The following is a 15432-nucleotide window of genomic DNA, read 5'->3' on the forward strand; positions in this document are numbered from 1 at the left end:
ATAATGAAGCTTGGCGACGGAATGCATTTTGATGAGCGTCACTCTGTCAGAACTGAAGTAAGTCTTTATACTTCATTAAAAAAATAGCTGCTTAAATTAATTTACATTTTCAATGCTGTAATTGAAATAGCCTCAGCATTGTGATAAATACAAATAATAATTATGAAATGAAGAAATAGCAAAGTGATTATTTAGCGTTATTTACAAAATTATAATTTTTTTGTGGAAATCAATTTAAAAAGATAGCATTGCATTATTTTGATTCATGTATCGAATCCTATTGAAATGAGATCAGATAATGGATGCCTACGTTACGTTTAGTTATCGCACTGTAATCCTTATTGGTTGAAAAAGTACTGGTATGCCAGCCATACCTCGACGATTTGACGGGATTCACTATTTCCTATGCGTTCACTATAACATATGCTGTTTCCATGATCTATGCTCACGCGCTTTGACATCAAGACTTACATAATTCTCTTCAAGCTGGTCACTTATTTCTTATTCGTGTTTCAATAAGGAATGCGTGACCACTTGCAAGGAGTAAGAAACTATATATTTCTTCTCGATTCAAAAGTTTCGACATCGAGTTCTTTAATTATTTCATATTCCCAATTCAACAAGGAATAAGTAGCCACTTACTAACCCGATTCAAAATATGCTCCATCAGATCTGAACACTCCTCGGAGCAATAATAGATAATGGTCTATTCAAGTCCAATCGGATAAATAAGGGTATTCTTATCGGTATCAGCTATATAAAGCGGGATATTGGCAGTACCGATTTATAAAAACTATCAGTGACGTAGACCCTTCCTTAAAGTTCCTCAATCTGACAGACTGACAAGTAGACAGATTTACAAGTAAATGCACACATACATTATGAGGTGCAAATTTTTCAAGGAATGGGATATCTCCCGTCAAAATTAGACGTATATTGGTTTAAAGAATCATATAGATGTGGCTACCTATGTATTATTTAAGGAATGTGTTTGCATTATTAAATAATAATTTTCATATATATGCATATTTATCGCCAAATATGTTCCACAGACATAAATATACAGTTATTTGGTTTATTATTTCAAATTTAATAATTTAACAATAGCTGAAATCCGTACGGTTAGTATTTGCCCCATTATTAGCATAAGGATAATGTTGAAAGAATGCCAGTGATATGTCAAGCTAAACACAGTCAGATTCTGTTATTCATATAGACATAACTATATGGTTGTACGTAACTATGTGTTTTATTTTTAAAAATGTTTTAATTGATGTAACATTTATATTTTGCTCCATAATTCGATTGTGTGTTTGTGTTTTAAAATCATGTACTATCCTAAAGATGATAAACTCAATTTGATCTCTTTTAAAAAGGACATACATACATGTGTACGTACATATGTTCTCATAGGCAGGTCTCATCTTGGTATCTACAAACGGACGGCAACAAAATGTCTTTGTGTGAATGCCATTCATGTTTAAAAACCGTTGAGAAGAACAGAATTTTTTCTTCTTCTCTTATTCAACCTTTGCTTTCTCTTCAGTTTTAGGAATTCGTTAAGTGGCGATAACCGTAAAATAATTTTTATTTTTATTTTGGTTATTTTGGCATCCACATATAGGTACATATCAAAGATAACAGTTAATTACCAACAAATCTAGATTAGGATTAATGCTACTAGGCTTTTAAAACGTGTAGCACCTGAAGTTTTGATTTTGAAATCTCTTAAAGAGATTAACCCGCAAGGGGTAAATAAGAAAACTTTGTTCAAAACAAAGATTTCAAACAAATGACAGATGAATTACAACAATTTTATTTCTGAATAATACAGACACACATCAAAGAGCACAGAGAATATACAGGCAACTATTAATAGGCATCATGTTCAGAGTCATTCGAGAGTACATTTAACATCTTTAAATCTGCATTTCCTCCCAACATCTAATACACTCTATATGCATGTTGTTTCTTGGTTAATGTACAGAGCTATTAGCAAAAATGTTACCACCGAAGGCGACCTTGATATCAACTTTGTTATATATCTTGGTAAAGAAATACAAATTTCTTTGTTTACCAGCAGGATTACTCTGAGAACATTCGGTCATGTTGTGTTATGAGTCTTGTAATGGAGAGTTGTTTAATCCAGAAGGAAATGCATCTCCTTTTTATGCGATATATATACGCTTATACAACAGGATATGTTTTTATATTGTACACACAGACGCAAAGAAAATCAAACGTCCGAGTCGTTTCGCTTCGTTAACTATTGCTTTTATTAATTTATTGGCCTCCTCCGTTGTGTATGCCATGATTGATTCAACTTTGAAAGATCATACCTCTCTTTCTTATTGTAGTGTTTACTCGTGAGGGTATCCCTAAAGTTAAGTGGAAAATATATGCTATATAATTGGTGTTCTCGAAAATATTTCCGTATAATTTTCATTAGAAGAATCCCGTCATTTTCCATGGTATATTCCGATCTCTTCACAACATGCACATATGGCAATAATTGCAGTTTGAATGCTACATTAAGTCTTGACATTCAATATTAGCAATGGGAAATTTCTCTGAAGAAAGAGTAAGAATCTAAGATTCATTCTTTTTTTAAAATGATTTATTTGTATTCATTAATATTTAGCATACGCGGTGGGACACACGTGCTCATAAATTATATAAAGTCAGCATCGTAATGTGTTTTCGATGTTAAAAGCGAACAGTAATCTACATAAACTAATGAATATGTGGTTGACAATAAAATATATATAGAGAGAGTATATTAAAAGAAAAGAAAGGGTAATAATGAAGGTGGATCGCACCACAATTGATATTAAGCGATGTAGACAATATGAATTCCGTAAGAAACTTACAGCTGTAGGTTAATCAAGTTCAAATCATTCAGTCTTTTCACTGATCTCGTGATGTGACATTAAATGAAAATTTCAGGAGTACAAAAGTCATCTTTCAACGAAAATAATTAGAGGACGTTTCCGTCAACGAAACTAGCGTACACTTCTGTGCATTTTTTCTTTGTTCTAAAATAATTGAAGCAGTGGCTTTTGAATACATTTATTGTGTCTTGTTTAATTTAAATGATTGTCTTTTTTGTTGTATTGCATATTAATTTCATTTGAATTTCCTACATTATCATACAAGATATTACATTCTTTATCGAGATTATTTTAGTTTAGAATAATATTGATTAATTTTAGTTAAATATATTTGATATTGGTTCTCATAACTGTAACTGATTTTTAGCGGCAGTCATATTTACAACGAGAACCACATTCATAGACTTCACGCACGCAACGCTCGCTCCACCACCACCCAGCTTTCTCGGCGCAAACCCAATTACAAACTGTTTCATACACACTGCAATACGAGCAACCCCTTCCTTCAGCCAGCCTCTTCGCGTATTCTGGAAATAAACAGATTAAAGACATCATTTTGTATAATGAAAAGCTATTGTTTATTCAATTAATAATTAAATGTTGGTACCACATGAAACATGCTGAATTCTCTGTATTTATTTACGGTGACAGATACTTTCATCATATAATCTGTCAGCAGCAATGACATCACCATGTATTCGTGGTTAATTTAAAAGCATTAGTGAGTTCCAAGATGGTTTCTACTTGTTAATTAAGTTTCCTTGACCTCAACTGTTTTTCTGTGACAACGACATAAGGAACATTGCTGATGTTGCTGAAGAAAATATTGAAGTAAATACAATTAGATTAGTGGTGCAATTATAGGATTTACCCATATTAGACGATGTCATTCTGTTGGAAACGCATTTTTCTAAATGAATAGCATACAGTCTCATTTCTAATTTCACATTTAATGATTATAAATGACTATTTATTTTAAAGGGCGTCCACAGATATGTCATTCATTTTATCTGATATGTTTCACATAGGGACATGTCGAGATAAATATTGTTTCATTTCAATGCATTTTATTTTAAATGTATAATATTTGATCAAATGGCATTGTATTGTCTCCACAAAGGATATCACCCTACACACACAAAAATAATATTCCTCTTGTTTGAACCAACTTTTGGACAATGGCATGTGACATATACTTTTAAGATCAACAGGCAAATGAGGCCAAAATTGGGACTAAATATGTTTCACACTGCTAAAATAAATAAATAAATAAATAAATATATATATATATATATATATATATATATATATATATATATATATATATATATATATATATATATATATATATATATATATATATATATATCTGTAGACAATGCGTTAAGCACGACTTGTTTTATTAACTACACTCTATATTCAACTGACTCCCAGTAGATTGGAGTGAACTTATCGGTGCCAATATGTGAAGTTGATTCTAAACCAAAAACATATCTAACAATTTTGTTTCGAATCGCTTGCAGTCTAAATTTAAGATTATCTGTGATAGACCTGAGTACCCGAACAAAGATGCATACTCAAAACGACACTGAAGGCACTCGACAGTAATTGACGGATATTAATAATTGACAATTCAGAGAAGAAATTTAACTCTAGCTTTAAACTTTTGGATAATGGACACTTCCATCAGTTATATAGTTAAAATATACTAATATCCGCACATAGATATTAATGTGAGTTCTTTGTTTCGCAGAGTTGACCGCATCTTTGCATATAGTAATTTAACTGTTAATGTATTATTTTATTTTGTTCAATAAAAGGATAAATTCAGTTTTGCCTAAATGGAGGGAAAATCTGGTACCAATAATAAATACTCTACTGGCTCAGTCCAGTTCTATGGGTAGATGTCTGTCAATTTAATTTATATATCCATAAATGAATCAAAGGGCAATTAAAAACATAATGACGTAGATGTCTGTCAATTTAATTTATATATCCATAAATGAATCAAAGGGCAATTAAAAACATAATGACGTAGATCTCTGTCAATTTAATTGATATATCCATAAATGAATCAAAGGACATTTAAAAACGTAATGACGTAGATCTCTGTCAATTTAATTGATATATCCATAAATTAATCAAAGGGCAATTAAAAACATAATGACGTAGATCTCTGTCAATTTAATTGATATATCCATAAATTAATCAAAGGGCAATTAAAAACATAATGACGTAGATCTCTGTCAATTTAATTGATATATCCATAAATGAATCAAAGGGCAATTAAAAACATAATGACGTAGATGTCTGTCAATTTAATTGATATATCCATAAATGAATCAAAGGGCAATTAAAAACATAATGACGTAGATGTCTGTCAATTTAATTTATATATCCATAAATGAATCAAAGGGCAATTAAAAACATAATGACGTAGATCTCTGTCAATTTAATTGATATATCCATAAATGAATCAAAGGACATTTAAAAACGTAATGACGTAGATCTCTGTCAATTTAATTGATATATCCATAAATTAATCAAAGGGCAATTAAAAACATAATGACGTAGATCTCTGTCAATTTAATTGATATATCCATAAATTAATCAAAGGGCAATTAAAAACATAATGACGTAGATCTCTGTCAATTTAATTGATATATCCATAAATGAATCAAAGGACATTTAAAAACATGATGACGTAGCTTGATGTCAACAGTTCCTGCCACATAATTAACTGTAAAATATGGTGATGTCTGTGTAAATATGTTTTTGCTCTTCCGTAACTAAAAGCCACATTTTCTTTGCAATGGATTTTGTCATATATTTCATAATACGATATTGAAACGAATCGATGGGAGCACATTTTTTTAATCTCCACAGTGGTGATACAACTTTTATCGCGACAATGGTGATATCTATTTTGGGACTACTTAATTTGTCCCATTTAGGAAATGTATGCGCCCTTATGTTTATTATTCAAACATGTATTTCCACATTTAGTCCTATTTCAGTTTTCTTCATCTTTGGCTCTCTGTCTCTGTCTCTATCTTTGTCTCTCTCTCTCTCTCTTTCTCATAAAAAGATGGAAAGATTGTAAATATCGGCATATATATATATATATATATATATATATATATATATATATATATATATATATATATATATATATATATATATGTGTGTGTGTGTGTGTGTGTGTGTGTGTGTGTTACTGTATTTCTGTTTATGGCAGTTGCAGCCTCAAACAATTTCTGTATTATACGCTATGTTTCATTGTTCAATTTCGTAGCACGTTTACTCTATTGACTTTGTCCAAATAGTTATTCTATGCTGTAAATACGTAGCAGATTTTATGGTTCACTAATATAATTTATTTTCAATACAAAGTCACGAAAGTGGTCAGCATCAAACACAACGTTTGTCTTTGTTTTAATTATGTACCCATATACTTCGACTTTGTAATATTTGCACGACTGACCTAGGGAGTACTGTCTTTTCACTCTATCTTCCTTTCGACTCTGTCGATGTCGGAAAGAGTAGGTTGGTGTTTGCACATTTAATTTTACAATCTCATCCATCAAGTTAACAATACAGAACCCTGTGTGTTTTCATTCACTTTCCTTCTGACAATAGCTTGCACCCCTCTTCTACATGTGTAAGAACATATCGCATAAAACGAAAACGATTTATGCTCGCGTAAGGACATTTTTTGACGGTATGATTGGGTTTACAATTTCCCGCCAGATTTGTTGGGTAACGCACTGTCAAGGGCCAATATAATTAAAGTTTTTAATCACGTGTTCTGCCCAGCCAAATGCAATGCTTTCGCATAGGAAGTGCGCGGAGGGATTCTCTTTGCTAGGGACCTTGGCAAAAGTTGAGCCAATTTTCTTCTTGGGTGCGGACGTGTTTTCTTTTTAATATATACATTTTGCCCACCTCCACCCTGTATGGAATTATTATATGCTATCTTGTTGTTAATGATATGTTTGTTTTCTGTTTTTTTGTTTGTTTGTTTGTTTTTTTTGTTTTTTTTTTTGTTTTTGTTCCTTCTCCATTTGTCTGGTTTCTAGGCGGTTGCATCCGCACTAATCTCTTACAAGGTTATACGGCTTCTACAGTCTCGTTGTTTTATAATACCGCCCGTCTCAGGTCTCACTGTATAGTTTCGTATTTTGACACCCCCTAATTTTTAAGGTGGAAGGCATGAACCTAATTATCACAAGCCTAGCATTTATAAATTCATGCATAATCTAAATCTTCAATGTGGTTTAGATTTACTTTGAGTTAGGCTTGGAAATGGGTTGGCTTGTTGGTGACTGCCTGTCACATTTAAATGAGCATTGGAGATCAAATGCGTAACTTGGGCTGCAACTGAGCAGCCGACTTGGCTTACGTATTTATGTGTGTCTGCTACAGAGGTAAATATCTAAAAATCTAGATGATTGAGGGGTGATGAAAAGTATGCTAATTTGTTATAGTACTAGTGAACTTTATTCATGCATAAGGCACATACTGATTCTTTTAGCTGCCTTGTCACAGGAACATATTCAAAATAGCTATTTCCTGTCAAAAATTAATGTAAATTTTAGGGGTTGGTGGCAGTGTTGGTTCAGTATAAAAACCACCAATTGCATAAGGAATTAACCTGATTACTGCAGTCAAAATCTCTTTCTACAAAAATCATTAGTTTGTTTTTATTTGTATCTTCAGGGCAAAATTATTCTCATTTTTCTGCAATAGGTCACTGTTGGATGAAAATTCACCAGATAAACTGTCCAGTGAGACCTCAGTGTTTCATTTGTTAGCACCTTTATTTGATATATTTTGTTCGAACAGTTATATTGCCCTAAATACATAGTTTAGGTTGAGTCTGCTCAGTATATAACAACCATGTTTATGGCGGTTGCAGCCTCAACAAATTTCTGTATTATACGCTATGTCTCATTGTTCAATTTCTCAGCACGTTTACGCTATAGACTTTGTCCACATAGTTATGTTATGCTGTAAATACATAGCATATTTTTGGTTCACTAATATCATTTATGTTCAATACAAAGTCACGAAAGTGCCCAGCATCAAACACAACGTTTGTCTTTGTTTTAATTATATACATATCTACTTTGATTTTGTAATATTTGTACGACTGACCTAGGGAGTACTGTCTTTTCACTCTCTATCTTCCTTTCGACTCTGTCGATGTCGGAAAGAGTAGACTAGTGTCTGCACATTTAATTTTACAATCTCATCCATCAAGTTAAAAATACAGAACCCTGTGTGTTTTCATTCACTTTCCTTCTCACAATAACTTGTACCCCTCTTCTACATGTGTAAGAACACATCACACACACACACACACACGTCTATATATATATATATATATATATATATATATATATATATATATATATATATATATATATATATATATATATATATTCTTGGAAAGGAACTCGAAACAACAAACTGTAGGCTTCAAGTATTAACTTTAGACATTAGTTTTCCACTTTAATTATACAGATTGACAGTAAATAAAGAATCAAAAGCCGTAAAGGTAAACTCACAATCATTGAAATCTTCTACGCTTTGAAGTCTGTCGGAAACAACCGCTCTGTGATGTTTCTATATTACCCAATGATACCAATGTTCACTCCATCTGTGTTAACAAAACTAAAACTTAATCCCCGTGCTCTATAATGTTCTCTGAGTATAACTCCAAGAATTACACCACTGTTAGCAGCTTGAATCCCGAAATGAATGAAACTGACTATAGTGCATATAATATTTACCGTCTATATCTCTTTTTTTCCCAGAGACGGGGATCAGCTCATAAACGAATTTTCCCGTGCATCCTTCAATGCCCGCTATCTTTGACAGGAGGGTACTGTCTTCGATTTTTGCACCAATTTCATATTTGATCTGGATCTGCATAACACAGCATCAAAGTCAATATAGATCAGAAGATAGAAATACATTTCCTTTAAATATCAAAGTTAATATAGCTTAGAAGATCGATACAAATTTGCTTTACATTCTCAGTCATTAAAACACTTGCGTGATATCAAGAGCTCGAATATCGAGTTTCCGGAAAGTCACAATAAAATGAGGAAACAATACAACTTACTCACGTTTAGACTGATTGAAGCTGTAACATTATGATTTCAAAGGATATTTAGGTAGACCAAGGTGGCTGCTTTAGACTACTTTATATATATATATATATATATATATATATATATATATATATATATATATATATATATATATATATACACACACACACACACATCCACCATACACATACACTTCCCACGCGTTCTAACATTTATAGCAGAAATGGAATTCAAAGCATAGTTACGAGAGTTTAATTTCATGCATCTAACACTGAAAGATACAAGACAATACGAGTATGAAACAAGCTATAAGCCATTAGTGAATTCTCGAGAGTGCTGCTCACTACAATTCAATCGGAAAAGCTAAAACAAATGAACTTGTCTTGGTTAAACAAAGTTAAGAGAATGATTTTTTAGGAACCACAATTCTTCTGAAGGATGATGTGGAATGCAAGAAAGTAAACAAATCCAGTGTTGAAATCTCTTTATGATCTTACACTATACTAGAATCTCCTGGTTGAATTCCTGCTTTAGTATCAATCTCGACGCTTTTCATCCTTCCAGTCTGTATTTAGTGTCAATCTCGACACTTTCAATCTTCTATTCTGTTTTAGTGTCAGTCTTGACACTTTCATCCTTCTAGTCTATATTTAGTGTCAGTCTTGACACTTTCAACCTTCTAGTCTATTTTTAGTGTCGATCTCACACTTTCAACCTTCTAGTCTATATTTAGTGTCAGTCTTGACACTTTCATCCTTCTAGTCTAGTCGCTGACCCTGCAGAGGTGAAAGTACGCCTGCACAGGATCAGAGAACTTACGAAGAGGTTGAGCTTATCTCCACTCTTACAAATCGGGCCCCCGAGTGGCCGACTGGTATAAAGCGCTCTCCGTTACGGATCACTGCCATTTCGCCTCTGTCTGCGTGGGTTGAGTATCGGATTCGGCTAATGTGGGTATGTGAGAAAGCTTGCCAGTAGCTTCTCGTGGGTCGGTGGTTCTTTCCGGGGTTTTCCCGGGTTCTTGCTTCACCATTAATACTGGCCGCCATGTTAAGCCTATCGTGTGCTGGAAAATGGCGTTAAACCCTATAGCAACAACAACAACAACAACAACTTCCCAAATCTAGAAGTTAGAGTACACCTTTTAGGCTACTCCTTGTAATTTTTTTTTTTCTGAATTAGGCAAATTAAAGTGGTCTCATCATCCAAGGAAATTTAGCCGCTCACTGTACAAGAGATACATCAAAGTAAATGTTTGATAACACAGAAGGCAAATTCGGCGCGTATGGTCACAGAATTCTACATATATCAGTATTGGGATAGAGATAGTTTATGTGATCTGATGTGATTTGGATTTTTAACGTAGCTTTAACAATTTTTCAGTCATATCGCTACGATATCTGCAGTGTCTAGCACTGGGGAATCATGCCGCAGACATGTAGCATGATGTCCCACCCTTGTCACATTATCCTGACAAGTCCTAACACTAACCTCTTAATGCTGAGCGCCAAGCGAGGTGGATGTTGGTACCATTTTTGTACGTCTTTGATATGATTCGGCCATGGATCGAACCCACGATCTGGCGCATCCGAGGCGGACTCTCTAAACCAGAGATAGTTTATATTATAGCATGTATATAATACTAGTTATAACAACAATAACATAAATTACCGGTTAAATGCGTCTACGTTTTTGTGAATGCATCTTGAAATGAACAGTAGCTCCCATCATAACCTGGATTTCCCACGGCAACTGACCGTTATGAGATGATTGAGAACACTAAATATATAAATTACATGTGACCAGAAGTCTTTTCTTTGACGCTTACAAGTATTGAACAATTAGATATGACATAATCAATCAAAGTTAAAGAAACAATTCCACATTTTTGACATGCATACCGTAATCTATAGTAAAGTTCGTCAAGAACTGTGCTACAGTGTTGAAATGATAAAGAGAATAAGGGTACTTTATGGTTTCCGTCAAAAAGGATGCATGAACTAAATTTATTATTTATTTATTATTAATATTTCAGAATCTTTCAAAGGATTCGCATCTTGATAATTTGTCTGAGAGAAATGTATTTTTGCATTATGGATTATTCTAAGACAGATTATCCAAAATGTTGCTTGTTACAATATTCTTCATAACAATTTCATATGGTAAACACTCGTGAGTTGAACATGCATCCAAGTGTTTCTATGTCAATACTCTTCCAAAAAGTATGCTACGTTGTATATAAATCCAATGTTATAAAAAAAAATTAGAAGCTGATTATAAGAATACTGAGTCATTAAAATCATAATAATTCAATTTTTGGGGTGAATTCCAGCATGCAATCACGCTCATCTAATATCCCATATGTAATATGTACAAACTAAGTATAGTGTAACTAATACCTGTCCTTCGGTGGAATCTCCTTTACAGTTTTTTTTATATATTGTGTCATTCATCTTGTGCAAGTAGCATCTGCCTCCACCTTTGGCATCGCTTTTATCCATTATCAGCTCATATTTCTGTATTGTATAAAATGAAGAGAATATTGAGCTGAAACTGCTGTCATTTATAGGAGTATTGCTTTTGAAGTATTAGAGTATTTGACTTTTTGACGAATTCATATGTTTGCATAATGTTACAAGAAATGGAAAATCCCTTGCAAATGTATAGGATGGTGTGCACCTTCATTATCGATTTTTCGCTGAATCTCGATCCCCGATCATTACACGGAACACTATGGGATAAATGTACCCTGTCAGTAATTGTTCATTAAAGTAGAATAAGTGTTTAATAATTCCCTAAATTCGTAGAGGCTGGAGATCACAGACCCTTGTAATCAAATAAGCGAAGAAAAAAGCATGTAGGTGCGTTCAGTATGAGCTACTTACTGAGATGACAACGGTTTTTCGGCAAAATAATGCTCGCGCAGCCGAATAAGGCAGGTCATAAACGGTTAAGAATTATCCAAGGTCTCCTTTGATTTTCATAAACTTTTTCAGTTACAAGACTGTTTTTGCTATTATTAAAATTGAATAATGATTTTTCTTTCCTATTAGTTTCTAGGCGACAGGGCTTAAAACCAAGTCCAATTTCTCCCTCATTTCATGGCGCAACGACGCATTTATGTAACAATAGATGACATACCAATAACGTGACAAATTAATAATTACATCATTGTACCTGCGCAGTAAGCTTTAGGTTTACAAAATCTGACATACGGATAATCAATAACAAGTACTGAGAACATATTTCCTTGAAACGAGTGAATAACGGATATGTTTCATCGAGTGTTTTCACAAGTGAATAACGGATGTGTTTCATCGAGTGTTTTCACGAGTGGCAAAGCCACTCTTACTGGATCCCGCGCGAGGTCAGCGAAGCTACGAGTGAAATAACTGAAGTTTTCATCCACCCGACAAATACTGTTTATATTCTGTTGTGTTTTGTGAATTTTATCACTCAAAATAAAAACACTGACATAATTATCCTTCCAAATTCAAAGTAAAATAGCACATTAAAAAGAGAAAAGAAGTTTCACCTTGATGGATTTGAACTCGTTTTGTCTTCAACGTGGAGCGACCATACTTACCACAAGACTACACGGGCGTCAAAGAAAAGCTTCAGATTTGTTCTTCATAAAGTTATCAGTGTCTATTGACGAGCGGTAAGGAAATATCAGTATATTTTGCCACACTGAATTATCAAGTTTACTTTCATCAGAAAATCAAGTGATTCGTAAACATTATTAATCTCAAAAAGGCAAATTAATAGGAAACGAAAAATAAAATTAACGTTGTGAATAAGTGACTCGAAAACGAAAAAGGTTCAAAATATGAACTTTAGCAATGCGTTAAATGAATAGTAAGATTCTTATTATATCACACGTTTTGCTAATAGATCAAACATTTTAAGATAACAGAAAGTTCAAATGAGTATTTTAACACGATACTTAAAATAAATGATAACGGTTTATATGAGACTTACATATTGTATGTGGTGAAGTATGAGAGAGTGGGTGGGATTTTTGGCTATTTGACCGCTAAGCTTCCGTGCAAATAAACACAAATTGAAACTAAACACAGAAAAACACTATATTAATTGGTACATTCGCTGTGCAGTAACTGGATGTGAAATTTACACAAATATCAGTTTGTAAAATGTGTTACTTTTTAATTCGTTTAAAAATCAATGAACACTAAAATATATCCAGATTCATTTAGTAATTGTACAGCAATATAAGGAAAATGATAAATAATGTATTACGTTTTCACAATCTTGGATGATCTTCTGCGTCAGTTCGCCGTTCACCTTAACGTCATTTTCGTTCACTCCCCCAGGTTTCTTTTGAAAGGAAACCTCAGGTCTGTTTTCTTCATCATTTGTATTTTCTTGTTTGGTTCCTCCAGAACCATCGGCATTTGTGTCATCTGACATCTAGGAAATTGATTATGTATTAAAATTATTATTTTAGATTACGATTACCTAAGGTTGTATGAAGCTGAGAATTATTTTAAATTTAAAATCTAACCCTATACAAACTATGAAACTGCAGAGCGCCACCTAAACCAACTTATTTAATTAATGTTTTTCTGAACAATCATTGCCAGACGATATTTCCACTACTCTGCCCTCTATACCTCTTCCTGATTATTGGTCTTAATAACCCTCCCCTCTATACATCATCCTGACATTGACCTTAATAACCCTGCCATCTATACCTCTTCCTGACATTGACCTTAATACCCTTGCCATCTATACCTCTTCCTGACATTGGTCTTAATAACCCTGCCCTCTATACCTCATCCAAATATTGGCTTTAATAACCCTGCGCTCTATACCTCTTCCTGACATTGACCTTAATACCCCAGTCATCTATACCTTTTACAGACATTGCCCTTAATAACCGTGCCCTCTATACCTCTTCCAGACACGGGTCTTAACAATACTGCCCTCTTTACCTCTTCCTGACGTTGGTCGTAATAACCCTGCCCTCTATACCTCTTCCTGACATTGGCCTTAATAACACTGCCCTCTACACTGCTTCATGACATTGACGTTAATAACCTGCCCTCTATACCTCTTCCTGACATTTACGTTAATAACCCTGTCCTCTATACCTCTTCCTGACATCGACGTTAATAACCCTGTCCTCTATACCTCTTCCTGACATCGACGTTAATAACCCTGTCCTCTATACCTCTACTGACATTGGCCTTAATAACCCTTCCCTTTCTGACATTACTCTTAATAATCCTGCCCTCTACACTGCTTCCTGACATTGACGTTAATAACCCTGTCCGTTATACATCTTCCTGACATTGACGTTAATAACCCTGCTCTCTATACATCTCCCTGACATTGACGTTAATAACACTACCCTTTATACCTCTTCCTGACATTGACATTAATAACACTACCCTCTATACCTCTTCCTGACATTGACGTTAATAACACTACCCTTTATACCTCTTCCTGACATTGACGTTAATAACACTACCCTTTATACCTCTTCCTGACGTTGACGTTAATAACACTACCCTCTATACCTCTTCCTGACATTGACGTTAATAACACTACCCTCTATACCTCTTCCTGACATTGACGTTAATAACACTACCCTTTATACATCTCCCTGACATTGACGTTAATAACACTACCCTCTATACCTCTTCCTGACAGCAGCATTAATGATACAGAAGATTTTCTTTCAAAATCTCAACATTAGCAAGGCACGTGGTCCTGATGGGACCCATCCTAGGCTACTTTCAGAATCTCAACATTAGCAAGGCACGTGGTCCTGATGAGACCCATCCTATGCTACTTTCAAAATATCAACATTAGCAAGGCACGTGGTCCTGATGAGACCAATCCTAGGCTACTTTCAAAATATCAACATTAGCAAGGCAACTTGTCCTGATGAGACCCATCCATTAGCAAGGCAAGTGGTCCTGATGTGACCCATCCTAGGCTACTTTCAAAATATCAACATTAGCAAGGATTTGACTGCATATTTCTAGCTATAACTTCGACATGACTATGTAATCCATTGCAGTGGCTTGAGATCAGCGAGAATCTTTTCAAGGCGGTCCCAAAGGACATACTTGCAACTCAGAGATTTGTTTAATCATTACATACGTCTTCACTCTAAGCTGCTATATCTCTGGTACGTGTTAAGTTACTAAATAACTGATTAAATATAGTTAGTTAGGTAGTAACTTAATACGTACCACATGACCTGAAGCTATATTAAAAAGTCCTCCAACTAACACCCAATTCCCACCCCTGCATCAATTCCAACACGTTCATATCTTTGTCTTCCTTATTTCTCATTTATTGTCTTGGTAACATGTTTCTGCTCTAAGTGCTTGTAAATTACTGTATTGATATTATTTTACTCAAATATATACAGTTTTCTTTTAATACAC

The 15432-nt window shown here is 34.0% G+C and overlaps 1 protein-coding gene across 1 annotated transcript; it reads right to left on the reverse strand.

The window, feature by feature from the left end:
* Positions 1–1800: 1800 nt before the first annotated feature.
* LOC149769022 (uncharacterized) lies at positions 1801–13457 on the reverse strand. The gene is made up of 4 exons (XM_089949982.1): positions 13271–13457; positions 11410–11526; positions 8687–8822; positions 1801–3418 (listed from the first exon to the last, which is right to left on the reverse strand). The coding sequence occupies exons 1-4, from the start codon at positions 13439–13441 to the stop codon at positions 3255–3257; spliced, it is 588 nt and encodes a 195-aa protein (XP_089806108.1). The 5' UTR covers positions 13442–13457; the 3' UTR covers positions 1801–3254.
* Positions 13458–15432: the final 1975 nt, after the last annotated feature.

This window comes from Sinohyriopsis cumingii, unplaced genomic scaffold, assembly GCF_028554795.1.
Source record: "Sinohyriopsis cumingii isolate HCF-2022 unplaced genomic scaffold, ASM2855479v2 utg005008l, whole genome shotgun sequence".
NCBI classification, from domain to species: domain Eukaryota; kingdom Metazoa; phylum Mollusca; class Bivalvia; order Unionida; family Unionidae; genus Sinohyriopsis; species Sinohyriopsis cumingii.